This window comes from Pyrgilauda ruficollis, unplaced genomic scaffold (assembly GCF_017590135.1).
Source record: "Pyrgilauda ruficollis isolate IOZ18807 unplaced genomic scaffold, ASM1759013v1 scaffold24, whole genome shotgun sequence".
Taxonomy (NCBI): Eukaryota; Metazoa; Chordata; class Aves; order Passeriformes; family Passeridae; genus Pyrgilauda; species Pyrgilauda ruficollis.
In genome coordinates this window covers 2,319,961-2,342,448 of record NW_024523648.1, presented here as the reverse complement: position 1 = coordinate 2,342,448, position 22,488 = coordinate 2,319,961, and the positions used below count along the sequence as shown (strand labels likewise).

Here is a 22,488-nt window from a genome sequence, read left to right as displayed (position 1 = left end):
TTTAAATCCGAAACTGTATCACTAACAGGATCCATGTCACATACCTCAGTAATAGGAAAATAAGGTGACACGTCCATGCTAATTTTTCAGACTTCCTTTCTAGTCAATGGAAAGGAGTGGGTATCTTGGAAATTGATTAATGTAACCTTAAAACAGAATTCAGAGGAAAGACAGACACTTGCCTTCTGAAGGTCACAATGTCTTTCTGCATTGGCTTTTGAGGGAGTTTAGGAACACCAAAGATTAAGTGTCCTTTCAGGTATATTTCATTAAACAGGATAATCTTAACTTAAACTGTGTTTAAAGGTAATTACATAGTGTCAACTAAATTCTTAATTTAAAATTAGTTAATCTAAATTAACTAATATTAATTGTATATTTCATGTCTGAACTTAACCTCCTCAGTAACCATTTACTTCCTTTCCCCTCCTTCAACAGGCATTTATTAATTGTTTACTATTTTATCTAAGACTTAAAAGTTGGCTCAATCCCTATTTAAAAGTTAAACAAAAGCTTAAACTTCATAAGTCTGTATCTATCTAAGAAATATTCTGAGAAATAGCCTCTTTACAGTTTAAATGCAAAATCCTGCCCCCTCTACTTCCAGAGAAATGGCTTTTATGTGATATATGATGTATTAATTACAATTTAGATCAATTATATTAATCTATAATAATATTAGTTATAGGTATTGATTGGTTACAAATTCTATATTACGCACCGTATGTTAGGAAAAGAAATAGATTGTGAGCTTACTTTTAAAATAATTAGTGTCCTAAGATTTGCTAAGAAATGAGAATTTGGATAGAAGACTGCTAATCCAGTCAAATATGTTGACTACAAGATGATTGTAAAAAAATCTCATCGTGCTTTCAATTGCTGGACATCTCTAAATTAAAAAATATGAAGCTCAAAGTTTGTTATGAAAATCAGCATTCTTTCAGCTTCACTTTTGAAGCAAGAGTATACAAATCTTCTGGAAATTATTGTCTTTATTTGCATGTGTGTGAGGTAAATTGAATCTTTCTCTGTACTTGTTAACACCAGAATTGTTTCATTTCCTTTGTATTTCATTCTATTAGGGACTTTGTAGCACCTGGTATTGTCAAAATTGTTGGGAGAACTAAAAGCATGGAATTAATCAGTCTTAGTTTTCACTTCAGCATTACTTGGTGTGGTGTTCTTAAGCATTTTAGAACACATCATTACTATTAGCACTACTCTTAAAAATGTTGGAAATACAAGTTAAACATAAGATCTGTGCATGAGGACATAATTTTCCAGGTTCATGCCACTTGCATCAGACCTCAAGTGAGCTCACAGTATCTGAATACACAATTTCATTTTTCAAATACCAATAAAGTGTCCTCTACGCAGCCCCAAACTGATTTTTCCAAACTTTCTATGTTAAACAGGATTTGCAACTTGCGCCTGTTAGCATAGGCATGACTGGACACACAATTTTGCCTCTGGACACTTATAATTTCTAATCCCTTTTCGTAGTGTGGTATGAAGATGTTATGAATTAAAGACCAGGATATGATGTTGAAGACTGATTCATCAGCAAAGATGGCTTGCCTTGGGGTGGTTGGAATAATTTCCTCTGCTCTTGATCTTGCACTTCTCTGAGCCTTTCCCTTGCCTGCCCAGGAGGGACAGCTCTGCTACCTGTGAAGCGGAAGCAGTTCTTGAGCTGCTAGTTGATAGACCAGTTAATTAAAATAAATTTATGCCAATTCTTGTTTAGTTTATAGCTGTAGTCCTTGCAGCTGTAAAAACCTGTGGCTGTAAAAGCAACTGAGCCCTCCCTAAGCAACCAGTGGGTAAAAGGAGGGTGGATAGCCACACTGAAAATCAAGGCAGCTGTCCAAAGTTAAACCATCCCTGCTTGTGAATCAAAATCTTGATTATGCTAAGAAACCTCTGGCCACGTCTGTTCTATTAGTCCACTCGGACCCCTTAGCACCTCTAGATTAGAGTAAAGTATAAATGGAATCAGGGGTCAAGTCACAGATTTACTTTTTAAGAGCTTAAGTATAGGTATTCCTTCTCCTGGCTAATGCTTGAGAAGACAATTTGTGGCAAATCACTTGAAAAAACTAAATCTCTACATCTTGATGCATGAAGACAATGCAAATAAGTGTCATTCCAAACAAAGTAAATATTTGCTGGTTTACTACTCAATCTTTCTGAATAAAATAGTGTGCACAGCAGTGCATTAAATTAATTTCTTTACAACTCATGTGTTTGCATCATGTCATACCTTTAATTTATTTGATGTGTCTGATTGTTCAGCAGCACTTACCTATATAATACAATATTCACAAAATATTAACTACAATATTTCTTTGGTCTGCGTTATCAACAAGCAGATACAAACCAATAAAAAGTCAGCCTGGTCTCTTGTGTTTCAGAATAATTAATTAGAAATAAAATGAACATGAATAGAGATGCATTTATATTTCAAATAAAACTACATCTAAGTTTTGTTACAGCACTTTAAGAAAATAGTTTTTCATACTGCTGTCACTGAAAAAGTTCCTTTAAGCCTGCACTTTGCATGATTTTTAGCCTGCAAGTCCATGTGAGACTCCTGATTTTGGCTTGTGAGTCAGAACACTGCAATCAGAAGTAGTTCTGAATAGACTTTAGCTTCCTACTAAAATCTTTACCTACAGAAGTATGGTTCCCACCTTGATAATGTTAAATTCAGGGTACATATTTCTATTGACACTCCTAGGAACAAGGCTAGGTCAAACGTTCAAATCACATTTGCAGTCTACCTTCAGTTGTTTATATTTGTGGAAAAGCTTTGCACAGACCAGGCAATGACTCAGTCTGTAGTTTCAAGTACAGTGGGCAGTAACATAGACTGAATGAGGGTTTCCCCTCTTCCTAAGCAATGTTTGGTACAAAGTTCAAGAAACTAGAAAATTGCTGTACAGAATGGTCAGAAGAAGAAGTCTGTCAGAGATGGGAAAGTTCCTCTGAAGTAGTGTGTCGTGTACAGAGAAATCTGGTGAAATCCCAATTGGAAAAGCCTTTAAGTGAATACTAATATGAGCCACTGATGGCTGCACTACCTGGGTGTGGATACAGTGGGGAGCAGAATTCTCACTTCCTTCAGAGGTTCAAGACATGAAACTGCACCACTTCCTTGTTTCCTAATTTGCTTGCTCACAGAGCAGTAAAACAAGAACAAGTTAAGTATGCACATGTGCACAAGTGTATGCGATAGAAATTCTAGAAAAGCTGTGAGAGAAGAACCAGAATCACAGGAGTATGAGTTTGAAAGCAGCTGTCTCTGTGCCATGATTTGCATCCCTGTTTATTCTGAGCTCAGGTTAATTTTGGCCTGAGTATGCACAGCTTTCTTCTTCCCATCCTCTATGTGTGGTTCATGACAATGATGTGATCTGTCTGTGTAGCTAACCTGAGACTCACCCCAATTTCTTCAGCCAGGACTTGTGTGAAGGAAGGAGCTCAGCAGGGAAATACAACACGAGTGGGACTGAATCCTAGATGGGCCTCAAGAGGCAGGGGATCTGAGATTAAAAACTGGGCTGAACTGAAGTGATTATCTAAAATGAAGAATTTTAGAGTGAAATCTATACTTATTTTTTGCCCAACCAAGCCCTAGAAGGAGAGCCAGAACTTGGAGTACAACATCAAAACAAATTGTACAATTGACACTGGGTCCTTAATCACTCTGTGAACAGCAAGTGCAGTAAGATGCAATTTATACCAGCCTTCCACAGGAAGAAGAGCTGTTCTCAAATGCTTGAATAATAAAAATTAACATTCACAATCCTTGTTTCTGCTAAAAGAGGTAGTATAATTAGTCCTGTATAAAATGAAGATGAACTTTTACTACTGAAGGAGTTGTTTGGTTTGGATTCTTTTTTCAAATCGCTTTTGTTTTAAACTCTGCACTCAGGAAGATCTGTTCACAAGCTCAGCACAGAACCACTGAGAATTATTCATGAGACACTGGAAGAGTCTTCTGATTGGATTTATGGCTTTTTTTCTTTACTGTCTGACATCGTATGGAGTGATGATGATGACAGTGATGAAGGTATTTGTAATGTAAAGACTTCTGTAACTGCTCTAACTGCTTTTTTACACGCATTAAAATGGCTTACTCAGCTTTTAACATCACAGACAAGAAGGTCAATCAAAAAGGAAAAGAGAACATTGTTGCTAATAAAGCATCCACTGGCTATTCCAATCAGTAAATTGGTCTCTTTGTTAGTTTTCATCTCATGTTTAATGTACTATTACAGAAAAGCTGTCAGAATTAAATATTACCATTAGTACATCTTGAAGAAAAGAACACTAATTTATATACAACTTCAAAGCCACAACCAAAATATGCATGAGGATATTGCTTCAGAGAATGGAAATTACTATTTTCTTTTAATCAGCAAGAATCTAAAGAACCCTGGAAAATATACAAGACACATCAAGAAATTTAGAACTTTTTTCAATCTGGTATATTGATAATGGGGCAATATATTGAAATGAAAAAAATAATATAACATTTCAACTGAACTTACAGGATTTTGGATGGCATATTGCAAATAATTCAGTTTACTAGAAATTATTTTGCCGTTATGGTACCATTCTTCATCTGACATGATTAGACAAATGAAAGTAACTTACTAGCATTTTGATTTTGGAAATAACTCTCCTTCTGTTAAAAACAAAAACCAAACCAAAACAAAAAAATAAAACCTAGTCCCCCAGTATGAGCAGAGACTGCTCACATCCAGTAGTGGATCATCATGTCACATCATATTGGTCATTCTGACAAGCGATAAGTGTAGGAGTGACATCTTCATTTCACGGTAGTTTATTTTATATTCCATTTGGCTACACCAGAATATAATTAAAAAGTGACATGTACTGAAACTGACTTCTACCCATTTGTTCAGCAACCTGAGATATTACCAAGTGTTTACCTTTTAAATATGTGCATGAGCTTTTTATATTAGCATCATCTATGAATGCTACTAGATAGGCTGCTACATGTGAGTCTGTGAATTGGGCATCCTATTCTGAGATGTGATTTATAACTAGCAGAAAGCCAGTCTCTCCTAAGGTTGACAAACAGAAAAGATGAAAAATAGAGAGCTTGATAAAATTTGATCAGTGTGCATTTTTAGGATTTCATAGCTCCCAAAGCATGTGTGAACATTCAAACACTCGAGTGTCTAAGTGTTAATGGCAGTAGGAAAAGTCATAAAATACCTGACAGACAAAAATTCAAGATCTGATGTTCACTAGATTTGGAAACCTTAGCTCTGACAGTGTTTTGCCCAAGTGGAAGTTCATCATCAACCAGGAGTGTGAATAGGCAGCAAGGCATCTTACTGCACTGTATCATAAAAAATAAGTGCTTTGACGACCCTGCCCACCCTGTGCTGTAGTCAGTGCAGCTGAGGCTGCACACTGGCCAGTCATTCGGGATCACTCCTTCAATTCCATGTCCTACATGGAGCTGCTATAACATATTGCAGCAATCAAGTGCTTATGGTTACACTGAAATGGATTATGTTTTGCCTTGGGTTTCACTGGAAGCATTGCTAGATTTACAATCTTACTAAATTTCATATATGCTTTATTTGGAATTTAAAAAGAACCAGTGAGCCTTTCCTTAAAATGTGGAAACATGCATAAAGAAAAGCAAATTTTTAATTTTAGTCACGAGTTAATATTCAGAAGCACAAATAGATGTTTGGATATTTCCTTAATTACTACTGCACCTTGAATTTATCTACCCAAAACTCTATGGCAAGCTAGATTTTTTAATTAAAAATCCAAAATCTCAGAATAGATGCCTGTCATTTAGCGTATAAAGAAGAAAAAATATTTTTTTGAAATAAAATGAATCAACATGAAAAAATGTGGGCTTTTTTTTTTTTTTTTTTTTTTACTTTGTTTTTTGAGTTGGTTTTGGTTTTTTGTTGTTTTTATCTTGGTTTGGTTTTGTTTGGGTTTTGTTTGTTTGGGTTTTTTTTAATATTTTCTCTGATATCTGTTTTTTTCTCTTGGTTTAGGTGAAGTGGAACCTTCCCTGAAAAAAGGTTGGTCAGTTGCTTAACAATATTTTGTAATCTTTTTAAGAACGAACTGTATATCTGTGATATAAATTCTGACAATAGTTACATGGCACTCTACTAACCTTTTCAGTTGTGCTCTAACAAACTCATTAAATGCAAAACACAAATAATAATATTTACTGAGCTGGTTTTTGTAACAATTTTTAAGAATCCTTTATCATTTCATTTTTCTTTATTATTTAATTATTACAGAAAATCTGAAAAAAAAATTCATATAAAAATAGAATGGCAGAAATGTTATTTATATCCTTGTTATGCTTTTGGGGCTTCTGTTAATGCAAAGGAGTTATAGGTATGTCTGTATAGAAATAAAGTTCAGGAATAATAATATGGAAAGTATATTTAGTGAGAAATAATGATGAGGTACTGTCAGGCATTTTACCTGAAGCCAACACACACCCCTAAAGAAAGGACTGTGTCCTAATTTTCAGAAAAAATTACTTAGTTATCACTGAATTTTTAAAGCAGACAAGTGAAGGAAGTAGGATTTATGTTATAATCTTTATGGATATTGAAATTGTTTTGCTGAAACATAAAACTTATATTCAACTTCTATTAAATCAAAATGCAAACGTATTAGAAGGCTGGAATTACTGATGATAGAATGTAAATCTTTTCAAAACTAGGGTGTGTTTTTTCTCCATATTGAGCAAAGCTCAAGAATAGTAGGATATGTAAGCAGCCCATGTGAACTGAATTTGGCATGCATCAACTTCTCAAGGGGTAATTGCCCATATTGAAGAATTTATCACCCCAGTTGCTTCTGAGACTACAATCCAGTTTTCTCTGAAGTTAAATGGAACTGGATCAGGCTTCTATTTAATGAAATAACCTGTCAATTTCAATCTGCAATCCAAGGAATTAATAGGCTTGAAGACCAGGAGCAGTTATCATTCTATTGACACCTCCTCGTGTTAGGAAAACTTACAGACAGTGTAGGAAAAGATTCCCTCTCTTTACTTCATCTAAGAACTGTAAAACCTTTAGCCTTGTCTCTTTTCCCATAGAGGCGGGTACATTTTTAATTTTAGAGAAGATGCACAGAGTCTGAAGCTGTAGCACATTGCTGGCAAGCATGTACATGGGTGGAATGTGTCTTCTCACCACAGGCCAGTGTAGGGGCCAGGCTGAAAGTGCTGTTACTTCATGGCTAGGAATGCATAATCCATAAAAACTCTATGGACAGCACCACACTCAGCATTGCAATCCTTCTCTGGAAACCAGTGATGTAGCCCTTACCCATTGCATTGGGGCAGAAAGATGTACAAACAGAATTCAGAGAAGTCTTCTAAACAAGCTCAAGGCTGCTTAAATGGTAAGAAATTGGAAGTTACTGTTTGGTTGTTTGGACCTAAAATTGCTCCATCCAAGGAGCTGAGTATCTAACTGCCAGCTGGGAATTCTTTCCCCACTATTCAAAGCTCCTGGCTCTGGACATGAATCCTGAGTGGTTTTTCTACCTCTGGTATAAAGGAAATGGACAAGAACCTGATGATTTCTCCATATCTGGTACTTACAGGGTAATGCAGCCACACAGATGTGAAAAGGCCCAAATTCAAGCATGTTTCACCTTCCAGAAAGTAAACCAAATTTTGAGTGGGCTTTTCCACTCCCTGAATGTGTGCTTAAGATTCTCCCTCTGTCTTTTAGCATATAAGCATTCTCATGCTTGTCTCCCTGCACAACACTTTCTCTTTTCTGTGCCTGCTGAAGATAGCACCCTTTCCTGTCATAAGTATTGTCATAAGCTTTCACGTAGCAACATCCCCAAATAACTTACCATCTCCAGGTGTTTGGAGGTCTCCATTTCATCCTGGCAGCCAGGATCTGGCCCTGTTTATACTTGATTTTGTCACCACTTTTACTGAGCTACAGAAATACAACATATGTGGCCTGAAGCCACGAGTCCCTTGGAAATGCCAGTGCAGTGTCCCCTTGGTGACAGGCACATCTCAGCCACTCAGAGTTGTTCCTCTCTGCAGACTTCTCTTAAAACTGTATAAACATCAAGGAGCTTAATTGCCAGGGTCTAAGGCGAAACTGAAACTTTCTGAGAGCTCTGTGGTGTAGTCTAATGAACAGCTTTTCTGCTTAGGCACCGTGAAATTCTCTCCCAGCGCTGAAGGTCATGAGCACAGAAGGCAGAGCCCTGGGAGGTGAGCTGAGGGCTCAGGTGAGCTCCTGCAGGTAGCACTCTCACAAACATCACAATATGTTCCCCTGAGCACAAGGTGTAGATCTTTCCAAGCAGCTTTTCTCAACTAATTTGTGCTGTCATTTACATGGTCCATAAATAAGACTTCCAGAAGAAAAGCTTCCTAAAACAAAAGAAAATAAAAGAAAAGAAACAAAACAAAATAAGACACAGAACTGGTGATTTTTTCCATGTTGCTGCTGTTAGGGCTGGACCCAAAAGAGGAACATCTATACAAATAGATCTGGGGGGTTTTTGGGTGTCAAAACGTTAGTTAGCTGTATGAAGGATCCTTCTTTAGGCGACACTGGCATTTGAACATTCTAAACAAGAAAAAAAATACCAGTGAGATTGTGCAGTACACTACTGCTGTCTTCAGAATATGAACAGATTGACATTTTTTCACATTTTTATGGAAAACCTTTCTCAAATTTCATTCTGGAAATGTGCGCTATGGTTGCTGTGCCTGGAATTTAAGAGTTTGTATTGGATGTAACTCGCAGTTATTGTGGTATTCATTAATAGAATTAGAATTTTTGAAAAACTTCCATGTCTGTTCTTAGTGAATGGACAAGTCCTCACTGTAGCAGCTTTTTTGAATGCTAAAATGTCTGCACAAAATTTACTTTATAATGTAATATAGTAACTGAAAAAATAAGATTGCTGATATCACAATACAATTGTATATTGGAAAAAAATTCAAGGGGAGTGGCAAGGACATTGTCTAGCCATGAAAGAAGAAAAGTCTAATCGTAATTATGATCCCAAAGAAAGAAAAGATCATTTTCCTAGAGATGTAAATTAAAAGCAAAGATAATAGAAGTACAAGTAATGACAATGGGCTTCCACAAGCAATGGGATTAATATCAGTTTCAGAATCCTTTGAAGATATGAAAATATCTCTCAAGCACCTTTTTTTATTGCAATTATTTTTGCCAGTCCAAGTCTTATCACTAATATTTATCTTCAATAATTAGAAAAGAATGAACATTTAATATTGTCTGGCAAAGCAGTATTCTTCAGTGGACATAGAGAAAGATTATGCTGGCGGGGACTTTGCAGCCTTTAACAATGCATATTCTCAACATACAAAAACTGTAGGGCATTTTCACAAATGGTAGACAGGTTTAATTCTTTCAGGCTTAATTTGCTTTTTGTTTCATTTTTTTCTATAACAGTTATGACTGATAGTCTTGTTCATTTTTTCAGGGTTAGTTTCACCTTTAGAGACATATTCTATTATTTGAGACCTGCATGCCTGCATGTTTTTACCAGAAATTTTTGCTGTAAAAAAGAAAGTGGAGGGTGTTTTGTTTGTTCGCTTTTTTGTGGGCACTACTGGCCTCAGCTGTGAGTTCGGAAAAGAGTTGAGAAAACACAAAATTGGAAATAAAGATGTGTAAATAGTAAAGTACAAACATTCAGCATTGAGAACCATACCTATAAAGGTCTTTATTAAACTGAAAATAATTTTAATTTTAATAAATACTATTCAATAAAAAAGCAGAGGAAGAAATAAAGCACCATTGTGACAGTTATCCATCTCTGTATTACCAAAATTTTTTATTATTGGCATAAGATTATTCTTACCAACAATCAAAAGAAGCATTTCCTTCAGGTAGAGATGGATCTCTAATTTTCTGTGAGTTAGTCTGTACATGAGACAGAAAAATATGGTTTTGACTTTTTTCTCAGGGAAATGTGATTTAAAAAATCATAAATTATGACAAAAAGCCAACACAGACTAGAAATTTCTGTTAAAGGTCACATGAAATTTTGTAAAAGACAAACTATTTGGCAAAGCACCTTATCCATCTGTCTTCAGTTCCAATGAGAGTATCATTGCCAGAGTATTAGGCTGGTTATTAATATGCTGAAGACGCATCATGCTCTTAAAAGACATGTCAGCTTCTAAGGGGATTGTCAGTTACACTGACTCAGCCCCAGCAGCTCTGGCCAAGGTGTAGTTCCCCCAGACCTGAGGCCAGATATCCACTCCTATTAACCCCTTCTCCACCCCAAGTTTAAGCCAGTCAGAATTTATCCATCACAGTCTATTGGCTTGTTCAGACCTGGATATTGATCTGTGCTAACAAAGTGCTCCCAAATGGAAAGGTTCTCAGACCAGACAATTTCCTGCATAGTTTTTTGGTGCAGTGATCAAGTAAACAACTTTTTAGTCCTACAATTTATCACGTGTCAGACTGTTTTTAACTATTAAAGTACCTAAGAATGTAGGATTAGAACAAAAGCCCAGCTGACTTGGTGGATGGGACAGAAGTTCTTATTGCTACCCTAGAGTGACCAGTGCAAATGCCTCAGGAAGTATATCAGAACTATTAAAAATATAGTTATAATTTCCCAAGAGAGCTTTCCATACTCCAAGAATTTTCCCCAGTGAAGGGACACAGTGTTTGCATGGCTGTAATCCACAGCTACAACTTCTTGTGAACCCAAGGCTACAGACAGTTTGGAAATGAGCTAGAGACAATAAATTCAGAATATCATAAATGCAAACTGAAAATTGTGTTGGCTGTGTAATTGTCATATATGTGTCTTAAAAAATAATTAGATAGTTCCATTCATCCCTAAAGTATATACCTATTTGTACTGATAATGCCTTCTGAATTCAGTTTCTTTTATGTTGCTGTATGGTAATGTTCACTTCTCTGTATATGAGTTGCTATTAAAGATCTCACTAAAAGCCTTTTGCTGTTTCCCTAGGCTACACTTTGCTGTAAAGCATTTTGCATATCTTTGTGTAAAGTGCTCTCTGTGTTAAAAGACAGAAATCATTGATTGGTTCAATTCTCAGATGTTAAAGTGCTTTTCCAGATGTGGGGGTTTTTTTGCATTTTTCATTTTTGTGACATCCATTTCTGTTATTAATGTTCTTTTAACAATTTCATCTGGTTTTACTTACATTGATCAGTACAGCAATTGCATATCCACCATAAAATAGCATTTTTATAAAAGAAAGAAAATATTTTCCATATTACACAGTTGAAAAAAGGCAATATACCACAAGGGTACAGGGATGTTCAATTATAGTTCTTTTGCCTTTTGCAGAATAGTGATTTGTTTTCCACTTCAGCTGAAACTTTTCAATCCAAACTTGCCAACTATATTTTAAAAGAGAAAGAGAGTACTTTGGGCCATAAGGCTAGTAGGGACCCTGGACAGAAGTGTTAGAAGAGAGTTTTGCAGCTGTTGAAGGTATCCTCTTAAATCAGGGAAAACCTTAAGTGAAGATATCCATGCAATTTTTATGGAAATCTTAATTTGTGCCCCAGTAATGGAGCTCTGGGGAGGTTCTTACTCTGAGAGGAGAGGGTATTAAGCAGATCCTCACTGGCTGGAGTCTGCTGTGCCTGACCTGAAAATGAACAATTTTTCCAAAACTCAGTTAAACCCACAGCATCAAAACTGGGGGGCTTGCATATTTCTGAGTGAACTCAGATCCCTTCACAGCTACTGCTGTGCCAAGGAGAGGATGCATCAAATGGAACCCATGCTCATGACCCACAGAAACTTCTCTCTTCTGCATGCCAAACCCCTAAAATGAAATCGATTGGATCCAAAAGTGATTGAATTGGTCAAGGAATGACTATTTACAGACTAATACAGTAAGGTAGAATCTGCAGAGTCCATGTTTTTGAAATCTTGGTAGAGTAACTGGGTCTGTGGTCTCTTTTTATTGTATTTTTAGCAGCTTTCAAAAACAAAGAAACAAAACCAAAAGACCCAACCCAACAACAATTAAATAGATTTGTATGGAAAAAGACTTCCTTGATGCTAATCAAGATTAGAGATTTTAGGTATAGTAGTATATATAATTTTGCTCTAAGAGATCTACAAGCCTTGCCTGCATTTTTTTTTTTTTTTTTAGAAAATTACATTCAATTAAATGCAGACTGATAAAATTGGCTATAAAAATATCATTTACCACTGGACCAGTAACACCTTGCAGACTGGCATCCATAAGGAGAAGCATGTCAAGACAATTTCATGTTCCACTGGTTTTGATCATGTGGCTCTATTGCTGATTTGTTTGAGTGAAGAGGTGGTCTGTCTTTTGGTTCTTGATTTTAATCAAAGTGCAAGTAGTGCAGTTTTTTGATTTTAGAACCTAAAGATACAGGACTGCTGTCTGGGAATGAAAAACATAGCCTTAACATCTTTATATATATCAAGAATAAAACTTAGTGTTAAAATATTTAGGATTGAAAACTTGTCATATCTTCCACTTTCAGTTCTTTCAAAAACCCAGTCATTACAATTCCACCATAAAAAGTCTGCATATGGTCTCCCTGAAGAATGCCAGTGCTGCTTACAGGACAACAAGTCAAAGATAATTGCAAGTACCCCCCTCCCTGTAAAAACTTTTCTGATAAGATATTGCTTTTCTGTTTCAAATGGAAACCTTACCAGAGGAAAAACAAAACAATAATAATAATGATAATGATGATAAGGATAATGATAATAAATTATTTAGGTTTTGGAGGGAAGGGAATCCTCAGTTTAACAAAGCAAATGGAACTTGACATGGTCCTTCCCTTCCCTTCCCTTCCCTTCCCTTCCCTTCCCTTCCCTTCCCTTCCCTTCCCTTACCTTTATTCTCATTGTAACTTGTAGCCACAATTTCCAAAGAGGTGGATAGAAAATTCTGAAATTATATTTAACAGGCACTGTGGTCTGGTTCCTCATGTCGTGGAAGAGCACCCAAATTGTTTAGCATTTTCATTGATAGGAGCAATTTGTCCCCTGTTGCATTTTCAAGAAAGCTCTTATGACACATGGCTTCAGGAAAAGTTATGATGTACACTAGCCTGAAGTTGCTTTGAGTCCCCAGAACAGGGAGAAATCTAAAAAAACACGGGAGATAAGACTGTGCTACTGGCAAGCTGGTAGGAAAGTCACCTGGATAAGCCATATATGTCACTCAGACTTTCCAACACTGAATGCTGGTATTTATGGCCTTCTGGTACACGGTCTTTGGTTCCTGCATATGGGCACAGTACACCAATTTAATTCTCCAATCAAGTTTTTTGTTTGTTTTTTTTTATCCCTGCACTTTTTTCCTGTTACAAGGTGGGTTTTTTTGCTTTTGCTGCGGGTGTTTTTGGCTGTAGAGCACGGCTACTTGATGTATTAGTAGTCAGATAGAAGTTGCTCTAATGCACAGCTTCCTTTCTTCTCCTCCTAGCCCCGCAAGGATAACTGTCACCCTCACCAGCTGGTACTATCTAGATTAAAAATAGACATCAGCTGCACAATTGCAAATTTCTCCTGAGGATACCAACAGCAAGAGAGTAGACTACAATTCTTCGCATAGACAACTTCTAAAAACATTAGAAATGACGTCTCTCCCATCTTCTAAAGCTCTTAACACCACTCACTCTGGCCTCGCCCTCAGTATCTGTTTCCACCAACTCTTCAGGATAATCAGCTGCTTGCTACCAATTAGTCCTGATAAACTAGCAAGGATATAGCCCCACTAAATTGCTGGCAATAGCTGTAAGGATTTTAGCTGCTCAAAAGCAAATTATTAACCTCTGGCTCACCAGACTTTCAGTTGGACTAATTTTACTTTTCATGTTTAGATATTTGTAAGAGAGAGAATGTCAAAGCATTGAAGGTGTAAATTGCTGTGTTACCTGTAACAGCTGATGAAAAAGATGACCAGCTGGTAAAATCTTTTAGGAAAAAAAATCTATTCTCATTTCATAGAGAATTATTATACATTTAAAACACAAGAGATATTAAAACTACATTCTTTCTTCACTGCAGTATTTAAGTAGTAACAGGTTGGCTTTAAGCATGGAGGGTAACATTGAATGTCAGGTTCAGAGGTAAATCTCCAGTTCTTTTGCTAACTTTCTGGGTTACCTTGGGTAAAGAATTCTTGTGTTTCAAATGGGGGTTCTTTTTATTCCTCACTTTGTCTCTTATATCATAGACATTTTTAATATGGTTTTGGGGATTTTTTTTTAAGGTATATTTCATCTGTAAGATGGAAACTTAGTGGAGGGTGAGGTGTAGGTGCTATTTCAACAATACCAGAATGTTACTCACCATTTTATCCTCTAATGAAGCAAGGCTGTGCTTTCCCAGCAAGAGAAGAAATGCATCCCTCTAAATTTGAACTCCTGTGTTACAGAGATGAGACATTTGTATCATGTCATAGCTCCATGTGTAATTCATGTATGCTAAGGCTCATAGATGCTATTCTAACACAATAAAATTAAAATAGCTGAGAATAACACTATCCATTTTACTATGTTATAAAAAAGGACATAACAAAAAATCAAAATCAGAAACACAGAGGCAGACAAAGAAGGGAACCAGGAGCCAGGAGAATCTCCTCATGCCCTGTCATGAGGGGCTGTGCTCTTCATTCACGCTGATGTAAACCTGCACAGGCTGACCCATTAGTTCACAGAGATTCAAGGGACTGAAATTATTTTCTCCCATCCTGATCTTCCTGGAGCCAGAGTGCAGAGCCAGTGCTGTGCTCTCGTTAGACACTGTCAACTGCTGTTAATGAAAATTAGCTGGATGAGGGGTGAGGAAGCTGCTGCCCAGACTCTCTTGTTCAGCAGGGATTTCCAGTAAATCTTCCTGCCATACTGATCCTCAGCTGACTGGTAAGGTCTGGTTTGGGTCAACAGGACATAGATAAATTATTTTGATAGCAATATAGTTGAGCGGTCTCCTTTCAGCATCTTGAAATGGTCAGTGAGAAGATTCCTAGCTTTCCATCTTGGACCTATTTAAATAATCACCCTGTATGTTCTGTATATCTGCACGAGACCTGACACCTAGAGAAATTAGCATCAACCAGTATCCATATTTAAGGAAATAATTATCTATTCAAAACTCAAGCAACACAAGGGGAAACATAATTTTTCATGACTGCCTAATAATTTAAGAAAACAAACAATGAAATACAGCTTTTAAAATACATACTCCCTTACAATAATTTCATAAACTGTGCTGTCATCTCATAAAGAATCCGAATGGTTGCTGTGGTGACAAAGATTATCCTTGCTGCTGCTTGATTCTGTCATTTTTCTAAACATGAATTCGTAATATTTAGGATTTATTAACAATGTGTCACATTGATAGAGATGAATTACATGCTTTAAACTGGCCATGTAAGTCTTCTATGATATTACAACCACTTTGTCAACTCAGCAATAAGATATGATTACTACAAAATTAAAGCTATTTGTCATAAAAAGATGAAGCAGAGAGTATCAGAACTCTCATAAAACAACAACAAAAAATCTCCAATAATCTAATGTTTATCCTGATTTTAAATACTTTGAAATTAACAAATACTTACTATTTTCTGTTTCGTAAACTGATTCAGTTTAGCTTATATTAAGACTAGATTTATTTGTACTGGTAAAATTTGGGATGTAATGTGTCAGAATTGATGTGATCCAGGCTGCAGTTTTTTATGATGGTTCAGGCTGTAATGGGAATTTTGTGAAGATACCTTAATGATGGGACATTTTGCAGTGTGTAGAAGCCTTTTTGCACACACTTGTGTGTTAAGAAGATGTACTTCACTTCTAGGAATTTGTGTATATTTCTTTGTGATGTGTGGTATCCGAGTTGTAGTAGAAAATTAGATGAGATTCTCAATGTGTCTGTCTAAAAAGGTATCTTTTTGTGCAACTTACTGGAATATTTTTTTGAAGCAAGCTTCACTACCGAAACAGTGTGAGCCTGATTTAAATAACCAGCTTTAGAGCCATTGCTCCATATATATTTTCCAGTCAAACTAGCAGTAATGTCCCTAAATCAAAAATAATTTTAAAACTATTTTTTAAATAAATAAGGATTTATTCTTATTTTATAGTTATTTTTTTCAAGAAAAATAGGCCTCTTTTCTGTAATGAGACATGTAATACATAGTAGAAATGCAGCAGAGCTGAGGCATTTTAAAGCAAGCAAGGAATATGTGTCTGTGTGACTCTGCCTGAAGAATATGATTTATTCATATTCATCTCTGTATGTAGGGTGACCTCTTGAACTGGGTGAGATATGTCTCCACAGAATGTTGCAATGCAGAGGAAGTGACTCAGCTTTCTTTAAGTCCTCTGAGTCAGTGTTTGAAGGCAGTGGCATGGAAAACTGCTCAGATGCGCCCAGAATTAGGGAGCAATCTTCCATCTGTTACTGTCTTGCACCAATCCTACCATTTATGCCACCCAAACTAGAGAATGTAGCCATTTAAGCAAAACAAGTGGGAAAAGTTTGAAAATCCAGCAAGAGGATTCTCTCAGTTGATAAGATAAAATATCCTCCCATATTTGAAAGAAAAATAATCCAGGCTCAGCTGAAACACAGTAAATCAGTAGAGTATATTTCTTTCTATTCTCGCCCTTTGAGGTTTATAGAACTATAAATGAACTGCCAGCCAGGCTGAAAAGAGCAAGATGAGAACTGAATAAAAACTTCTTTTAGCCTAATGACATCATATAATTAGCTTAGTTATGTTTCCATACATTAGTGGTTAACAGTGTTGTATTTTACCCTTTGTTACTCTTTATCTGAGTGAAAAAATATTCTCTCTATCTGAAGATAACATGGCCTGATGCCATAGAATAGCTATGTTTTTGCAAACCACACAAAATAAATTATTTCAGATGCCAAATACTCTACAATAAAAACATTCTGCATTATTTTCAAGGACTTATGTAAATATCTGGAGAGGGAAAATTGCATTTCTTACTGGATTTCTTTGGCAATGTGTATCCTGAGAAAATTACTAAGGTTGTAAGTGAAATATTTCAGTTGTCTTCAATAAGAATTTGAGTAGCTTCTTAGACTTGAGATGTAATATGCACACCTTTTCCTCTGTAGGATTAATTTTGGGGTCAGTGTTCTTGCTATTTAGACCCTGCAGACCACGCTGAACACAAGAAGCCATCTCCCACAGAGTATAGTGAGATTTGCATTTGCTTTTGTTGAAAACAAATTTCATACAGTATTTTAGAGCGGTTTCCTATTGCAGGAAATATGTGCACAATATGATAACCCAGGCACTCTGTATAGTCTTAATGACTTTATTGCACAGCTAAAATAAATGCTCTTTAAATTTCTTCAACTGTGTGCAAGGACAGCTAAGCACATTTTGATTTAATTCTAGTTTGTTTTTTCGAAAATTCAGCATTTTACCATTTTTTCTATATTATCCTGGTTTTGACAAAATAAGGACAGTAGGAAAAAGATTTATATGGAGGTATATAGCAGTAATTTAATATCAATATTACAGCTGAAAAGTTTTGTTCAAAAGTAATGGCATAACAAAGGAAGATAAATACTGCACACCTTCTACCTCCAAGAAAACAGTTCTCAGATTTTGGTGTACAGCATGATCAAAATTAGTCATTCTCTGGGACAACAATCCCTAACCTGGGAAGTTTTTATCTCTGCAGTTTGTATAGACCATTGAGTCTACCTTTTATTGTGTGTTGGAGATACCAATTCAATATGTGAGCTTTAAAAATTTTAGAAAATGTAGTGAAAATAACATTTTTTCCTTCCAAAGGTAATTTGGAAAACATAAAATATTAGTCTTGATAAACAGCTCAAGATAAATACAAAAAATGTTTAGCAAATAATGTTTTTCTGAATCATGACCAACACGTGTTACTGTATAGCTATTATAGATCAGCTAAAGCTATTAGTGACTTTAAAGGTAGTTGTGTGGCTCAAAAACAGAATACTTATTAAAGACGCTTAATGTTGTGATTCTTATCCATATATATTGCCTATGTATGTATATAAAATTGAAATATATTGTATATAACTCTGACAATGCAGGTGATAAAGCCATGGTGCAGCCATAATATCTTAAGCACTTTTAAATTATTTATTTTTAATATGAGAATGCATCTGATATTTTTGTGTGCTAAAATTATTTTAATATTGACAAACCTGCGTTGCATTTTTTTTCAGAAATTCAAAAACAGAAAATGGAGAGACCTGAAAAGCGAACACCAGCGAAGGGTAACTGGTTTTTTTTTCTCTGTTTGCCCACATATACTTGTGTAACATACAGTGTCTTTGTTAACTGCTTAATTTTTGTTTGTTAGCTTGGTTAACTTGTTCCTGTTGTATCAGAGAAGCATTCAAAGATCAGCTGGCACAGACTGCAAATGATCAAAAATTCATGTATACCTTAGCATTAACAGAAAAATATAATTTTATGCTTGTGTAGTTAGATTGAAAATGCACATTCATAATAAGATTCTCCTGCCCAAACTTTTCCAGAAATCTTTTTTCTAGCAAGGTGCAAGAAAGTTGAGTGTTGATGAACTTCCTCTGGTGCAAAAGGCATGAAGTGTGTTGGGCAAGGAAAAAAGCAAATTTATAGGTCAGTGGGTGCCATCCAAGTTAGGAAGTCATAGCTAAGAGTGAGCCAGGTGTGTATCAGAGATAAGAAAAACTTCCATTTTAAGAACCTGCTCTTTTTCACACTGTTTAATCTCCTATAACTGGCGCTTTCCAAAAATGCACAGAGGAACTGGTTTGGACTGGTTTTCAGAGGTCATATAAACAAAGGTGTTTTCTGGGATATCTGGAGAGGCTTTTTGCCTAACAGAGCCCCTCCATAAAGGCTAGGCCACATAAAACTTCAGGAGCATCCTTCTAACCCACTGGTGCTCAGCTTGGTAGTGGCAGGAGGAAGCAAGAAGGAGGCTTATTAAAAATATTGTGTGTACACATACACCATCCCTCCTGCAATTATATTCATTCCCATATGTATTCTTAGTGTGGTTTTATAGTATTTTACACCTCTGTAAAATGTATTTATAGTATTTTTCAGCTCCAATTCTGTGTTAATCAGGGTCATCTGGACTGCCTAGAACTGTTTCCCAACTACTTAATAAGTCATGTTTTATCAAAATGAATTTCTTACAGTACCAGTGGGCAAGCCAGGCAGTAATGAACTCAGATCCATTAGCAAGGATCCCAGTTAAGGTGTTTTCAAACAAAGTAATCTAAAACCACAAATAATGCTGCAATCTTGACCAAAACAGCCTCTTGTGTACCATTTCATCTATATGAAAGTGCATTTCTTTACACAAAACAATATTAACATTCAGAAATTATTACAAAGAAATTACAAGATGCCAGGGAAAAAAAGTGTTCAGGTGTCATTAGTCAAGTCCCATTATTTATGTACCTGATAATGAAGTCTCCAGTTATACAATCAGTTTCTGCAGCACAAAACAATTTTTTTTCCCTAGATTTTGTTTTTTTGTTTAATATCAGCAATTCAGCTTGTACATAGGAGGAACAATGATGAGAAAACATCCTATCTGGCCTCTGTCTACAGTGTGAAAAAGGCATGAATCCTTACGGAATTTTACTGTTACCTTCTAAAGTCCTTTCAGGAAATGTGTACAAATACAGTCTTTTATTGTTTTTAACAGAAAAAAAATCCAGAAGTAAAATGATTGCTTTTAATAGCAGGAAGTACAAAAACCATTTCTGTCTTCTGCCCAACATGTGGGAACACTAGAGTTTTAAAAGTAATTTAATTGTATTTTTTGAATAGTCAAATCCTCTGAGTAAAAATGCCAATTTACAAGGGAGTTCAAGCTATAAGCCTCATTTTTAAAAGACTGAAGTGAAATATGAGGAATGGTTGCAACGAATAAAAATCCCAGATGGAAGTGACTGAAATTAAAAGATTCAAACAGTATTGAGAGCCAAGCAAACCGGTGCCCTAAAATTTGCTTTTAATTAAATATTTTGATAAACTACTAGCAATAATGTCTATTTCAATTATAGTAACAAATTTAATCCTGTAAAGAAGAAATACTCTGAGAAATAATTTCACAAAGCCATTTGTCATGCTTAAGAGCCCTGAAATCAAATTATTTCATGATAACGTGTACACATAAGTTCACTACGAATTAGGGTCTTTCCAATTTGGTATTTGAGGTATTAGTAATTTCACAAGTGCAGTTGCACCTGGACTGCATGACCAGGAGCTTGATCTGCCAGCAGAGGCGCAAGGGATTGATTATCTTCCTGTATACAACTCTCCTGAGCATCTAGATATTGTGTTCTAGATAGGTTTTGCAGGACTGAGCTGCTGCTGGAGTCTGTTTAAGAAATAGGTTATTGTATTGCAGGGATTTTCATGGCAGGGAGGAATGATGCATCTGACTTCATGTTCTTAGAAGGTCAATTTATTATTTTATGATTTTATGATACTATATTATATTATATTAAAGAATACTAAACTATAATATACTAAGAAATACAGAAAAGATACTTACAGAATGTTAAAAAATAATAATGAAAACTCGTCACTCTTTCCAGTCTCATCATAGCTTGGCACTGATTGGCCAATGAGTCAAAATAACTCACACCAGAAACCAAATCACCAGAAACAATCACTTGTGGGTAAACAATTTCTAAACACATTCTACATAAGCAAAACAGAGAAGAAGCAAATGAGATAAGAATTGTTTTCCTTTTTATTTGAGGCTTCTCAGCTTCCCAGGAGAAAAATCCTGGGCGAAGGAATTTTTCAGAAAATGTAAATGCCACAAAGGTGATATAATTGTTATTACTACCAATAACAAGAGTTAATTACACATTGTTTGGCAGAAAGTGAGAGTAACAGTAAAAAATATTTAGATAAATTTAAAAAATATTGAGATAAATATGTAAGTACAGAATTTCTGTCTAATGGAAGGTCCAGTGGCAATTTCTGATTTTGAGGGAAAACTGATCTCTTACCAGTGAAATAAATTGCCCTGCATTTCTGGGAAATAGCTCTAATTAAAACAGGCATTGAGAAGGAATAGGAAAACATTTATTTACTGTGTGACTTTTCCCAAAATCACTTCACTAATACATTTCTGTCGGGGTGAGGTACGGAAGAAAACATTGTAATGATGGTTAATTTGCTGTAGCTGGAAGAAAAAGTATTTGAGAGGTAAATATACAAATAGAGCTAGACCATACAAATCCTAGTATTCTAGAAACCCACATAGTTTCACTAAGTTAATAAACTAAAAAGCATATTTTGTACTCAGACAAATCTGTCTGGCCTGATTTCTCAAGGTACAGCTACAACTATGTCTGCATTAACTTTAAACTGGAGAACATGGTACAGATGGCAACATAGCCGTAGTTTCCTTAAATTATGTATTTGGACCTGGGAGTTTGTGCCTCTCTCCAGACCAACCTCTTTTTTTTCAGTGTTCCTTCAGGAAGAATTAAGTTGTAGCCATCTAAAGTTGCTTTGCTTCCAAATGAAAGCATCTAGGCAGAGATTTAACGCTCTCTGACTAATGCACTCTAACTTCATTGTATTAGTTCATTTATCTTAACTTTCCTGAGAGTGCTGCTCTGTAGACAAGCACTTAGTCTGTTAGCTGGAGCAAGCAATCTCTGCTTCATGCTTACTGCACTCATCACCTGGCTTTGTACTAAGCAGCAGACTTAAGACTTACTCAGCTGGAAACTATTTTTGCTTCTCTTAGGTATGGAACCAGGGCCTTATTACACCTCTTCTTTTCACACTTTCTGTTTTGGAAGGTGGAATGTCTTTGTTGGAGAACTTTATCCAAGAAAAAACTAAATCATATCCCACTTCACTATGTCTTCAATTTGATGCAAATAAAATCTGAGATGATGAATGAAATTAGGAAAATCCTTTCACATATAAGTGACGCTTCTTATTTTTATTTTTCTGTGAAGTAGATAGCAATATTAAGTTTGTAATACATTGTTAAATTACCTTAGAATTTTCCATTATAAGCTTCTATTTTAGATTATTTATAAATTTATCACACTCTCGTCACTTAGCATGAGATTTCCCATGTTCATCTTTTTGCCTCAGGCTGAATTTTTATTCAAAGACATGCAAAAATGTTTCAGCAATTTCCAAAATCTAGGTTAGTGAAAATTAGGTTGGGACATTATATTTTTTCCAATGTTAATAACACTTCAGTCTGAGCTTATGACTTTTTGGCATTTGCAAGGAAGCCCAAGAAAATTTCTTTTAATTTGTGGAAAAATTTTATCTTCCATAATTGCCATAAATCTACTTGATTTTAAGTCTAGTTGTTATTTTTTCTAACGGATGTCACCAGCATCCTAGTAGCAAAAGCAATAAAAGAAGTGATC

General features: G+C 35.7%; 1 protein-coding gene across 3 annotated transcripts in view; it reads left to right on the top strand.

Annotated features, from left to right (window-relative positions):
* TRDN (triadin) overlaps nt 1-22,488 on the top strand; it is a 222,549-nt gene that overhangs the window by 39,788 nt on the left and 160,273 nt on the right. For all 3 annotated transcript variants that reach the window (XM_041469826.1, XM_041469828.1, XM_041469827.1), the window contains exons 4-6: nt 3,938-4,075; nt 6,060-6,086; nt 18,292-18,342. In XM_041469826.1, the coding sequence (XP_041325760.1) occupies nt 3,938-4,075; nt 6,060-6,086; nt 18,292-18,342 (216 nt within the window). The remainder of the gene's footprint in view (nt 1-3,937; nt 4,076-6,059; nt 6,087-18,291; nt 18,343-22,488) is intronic.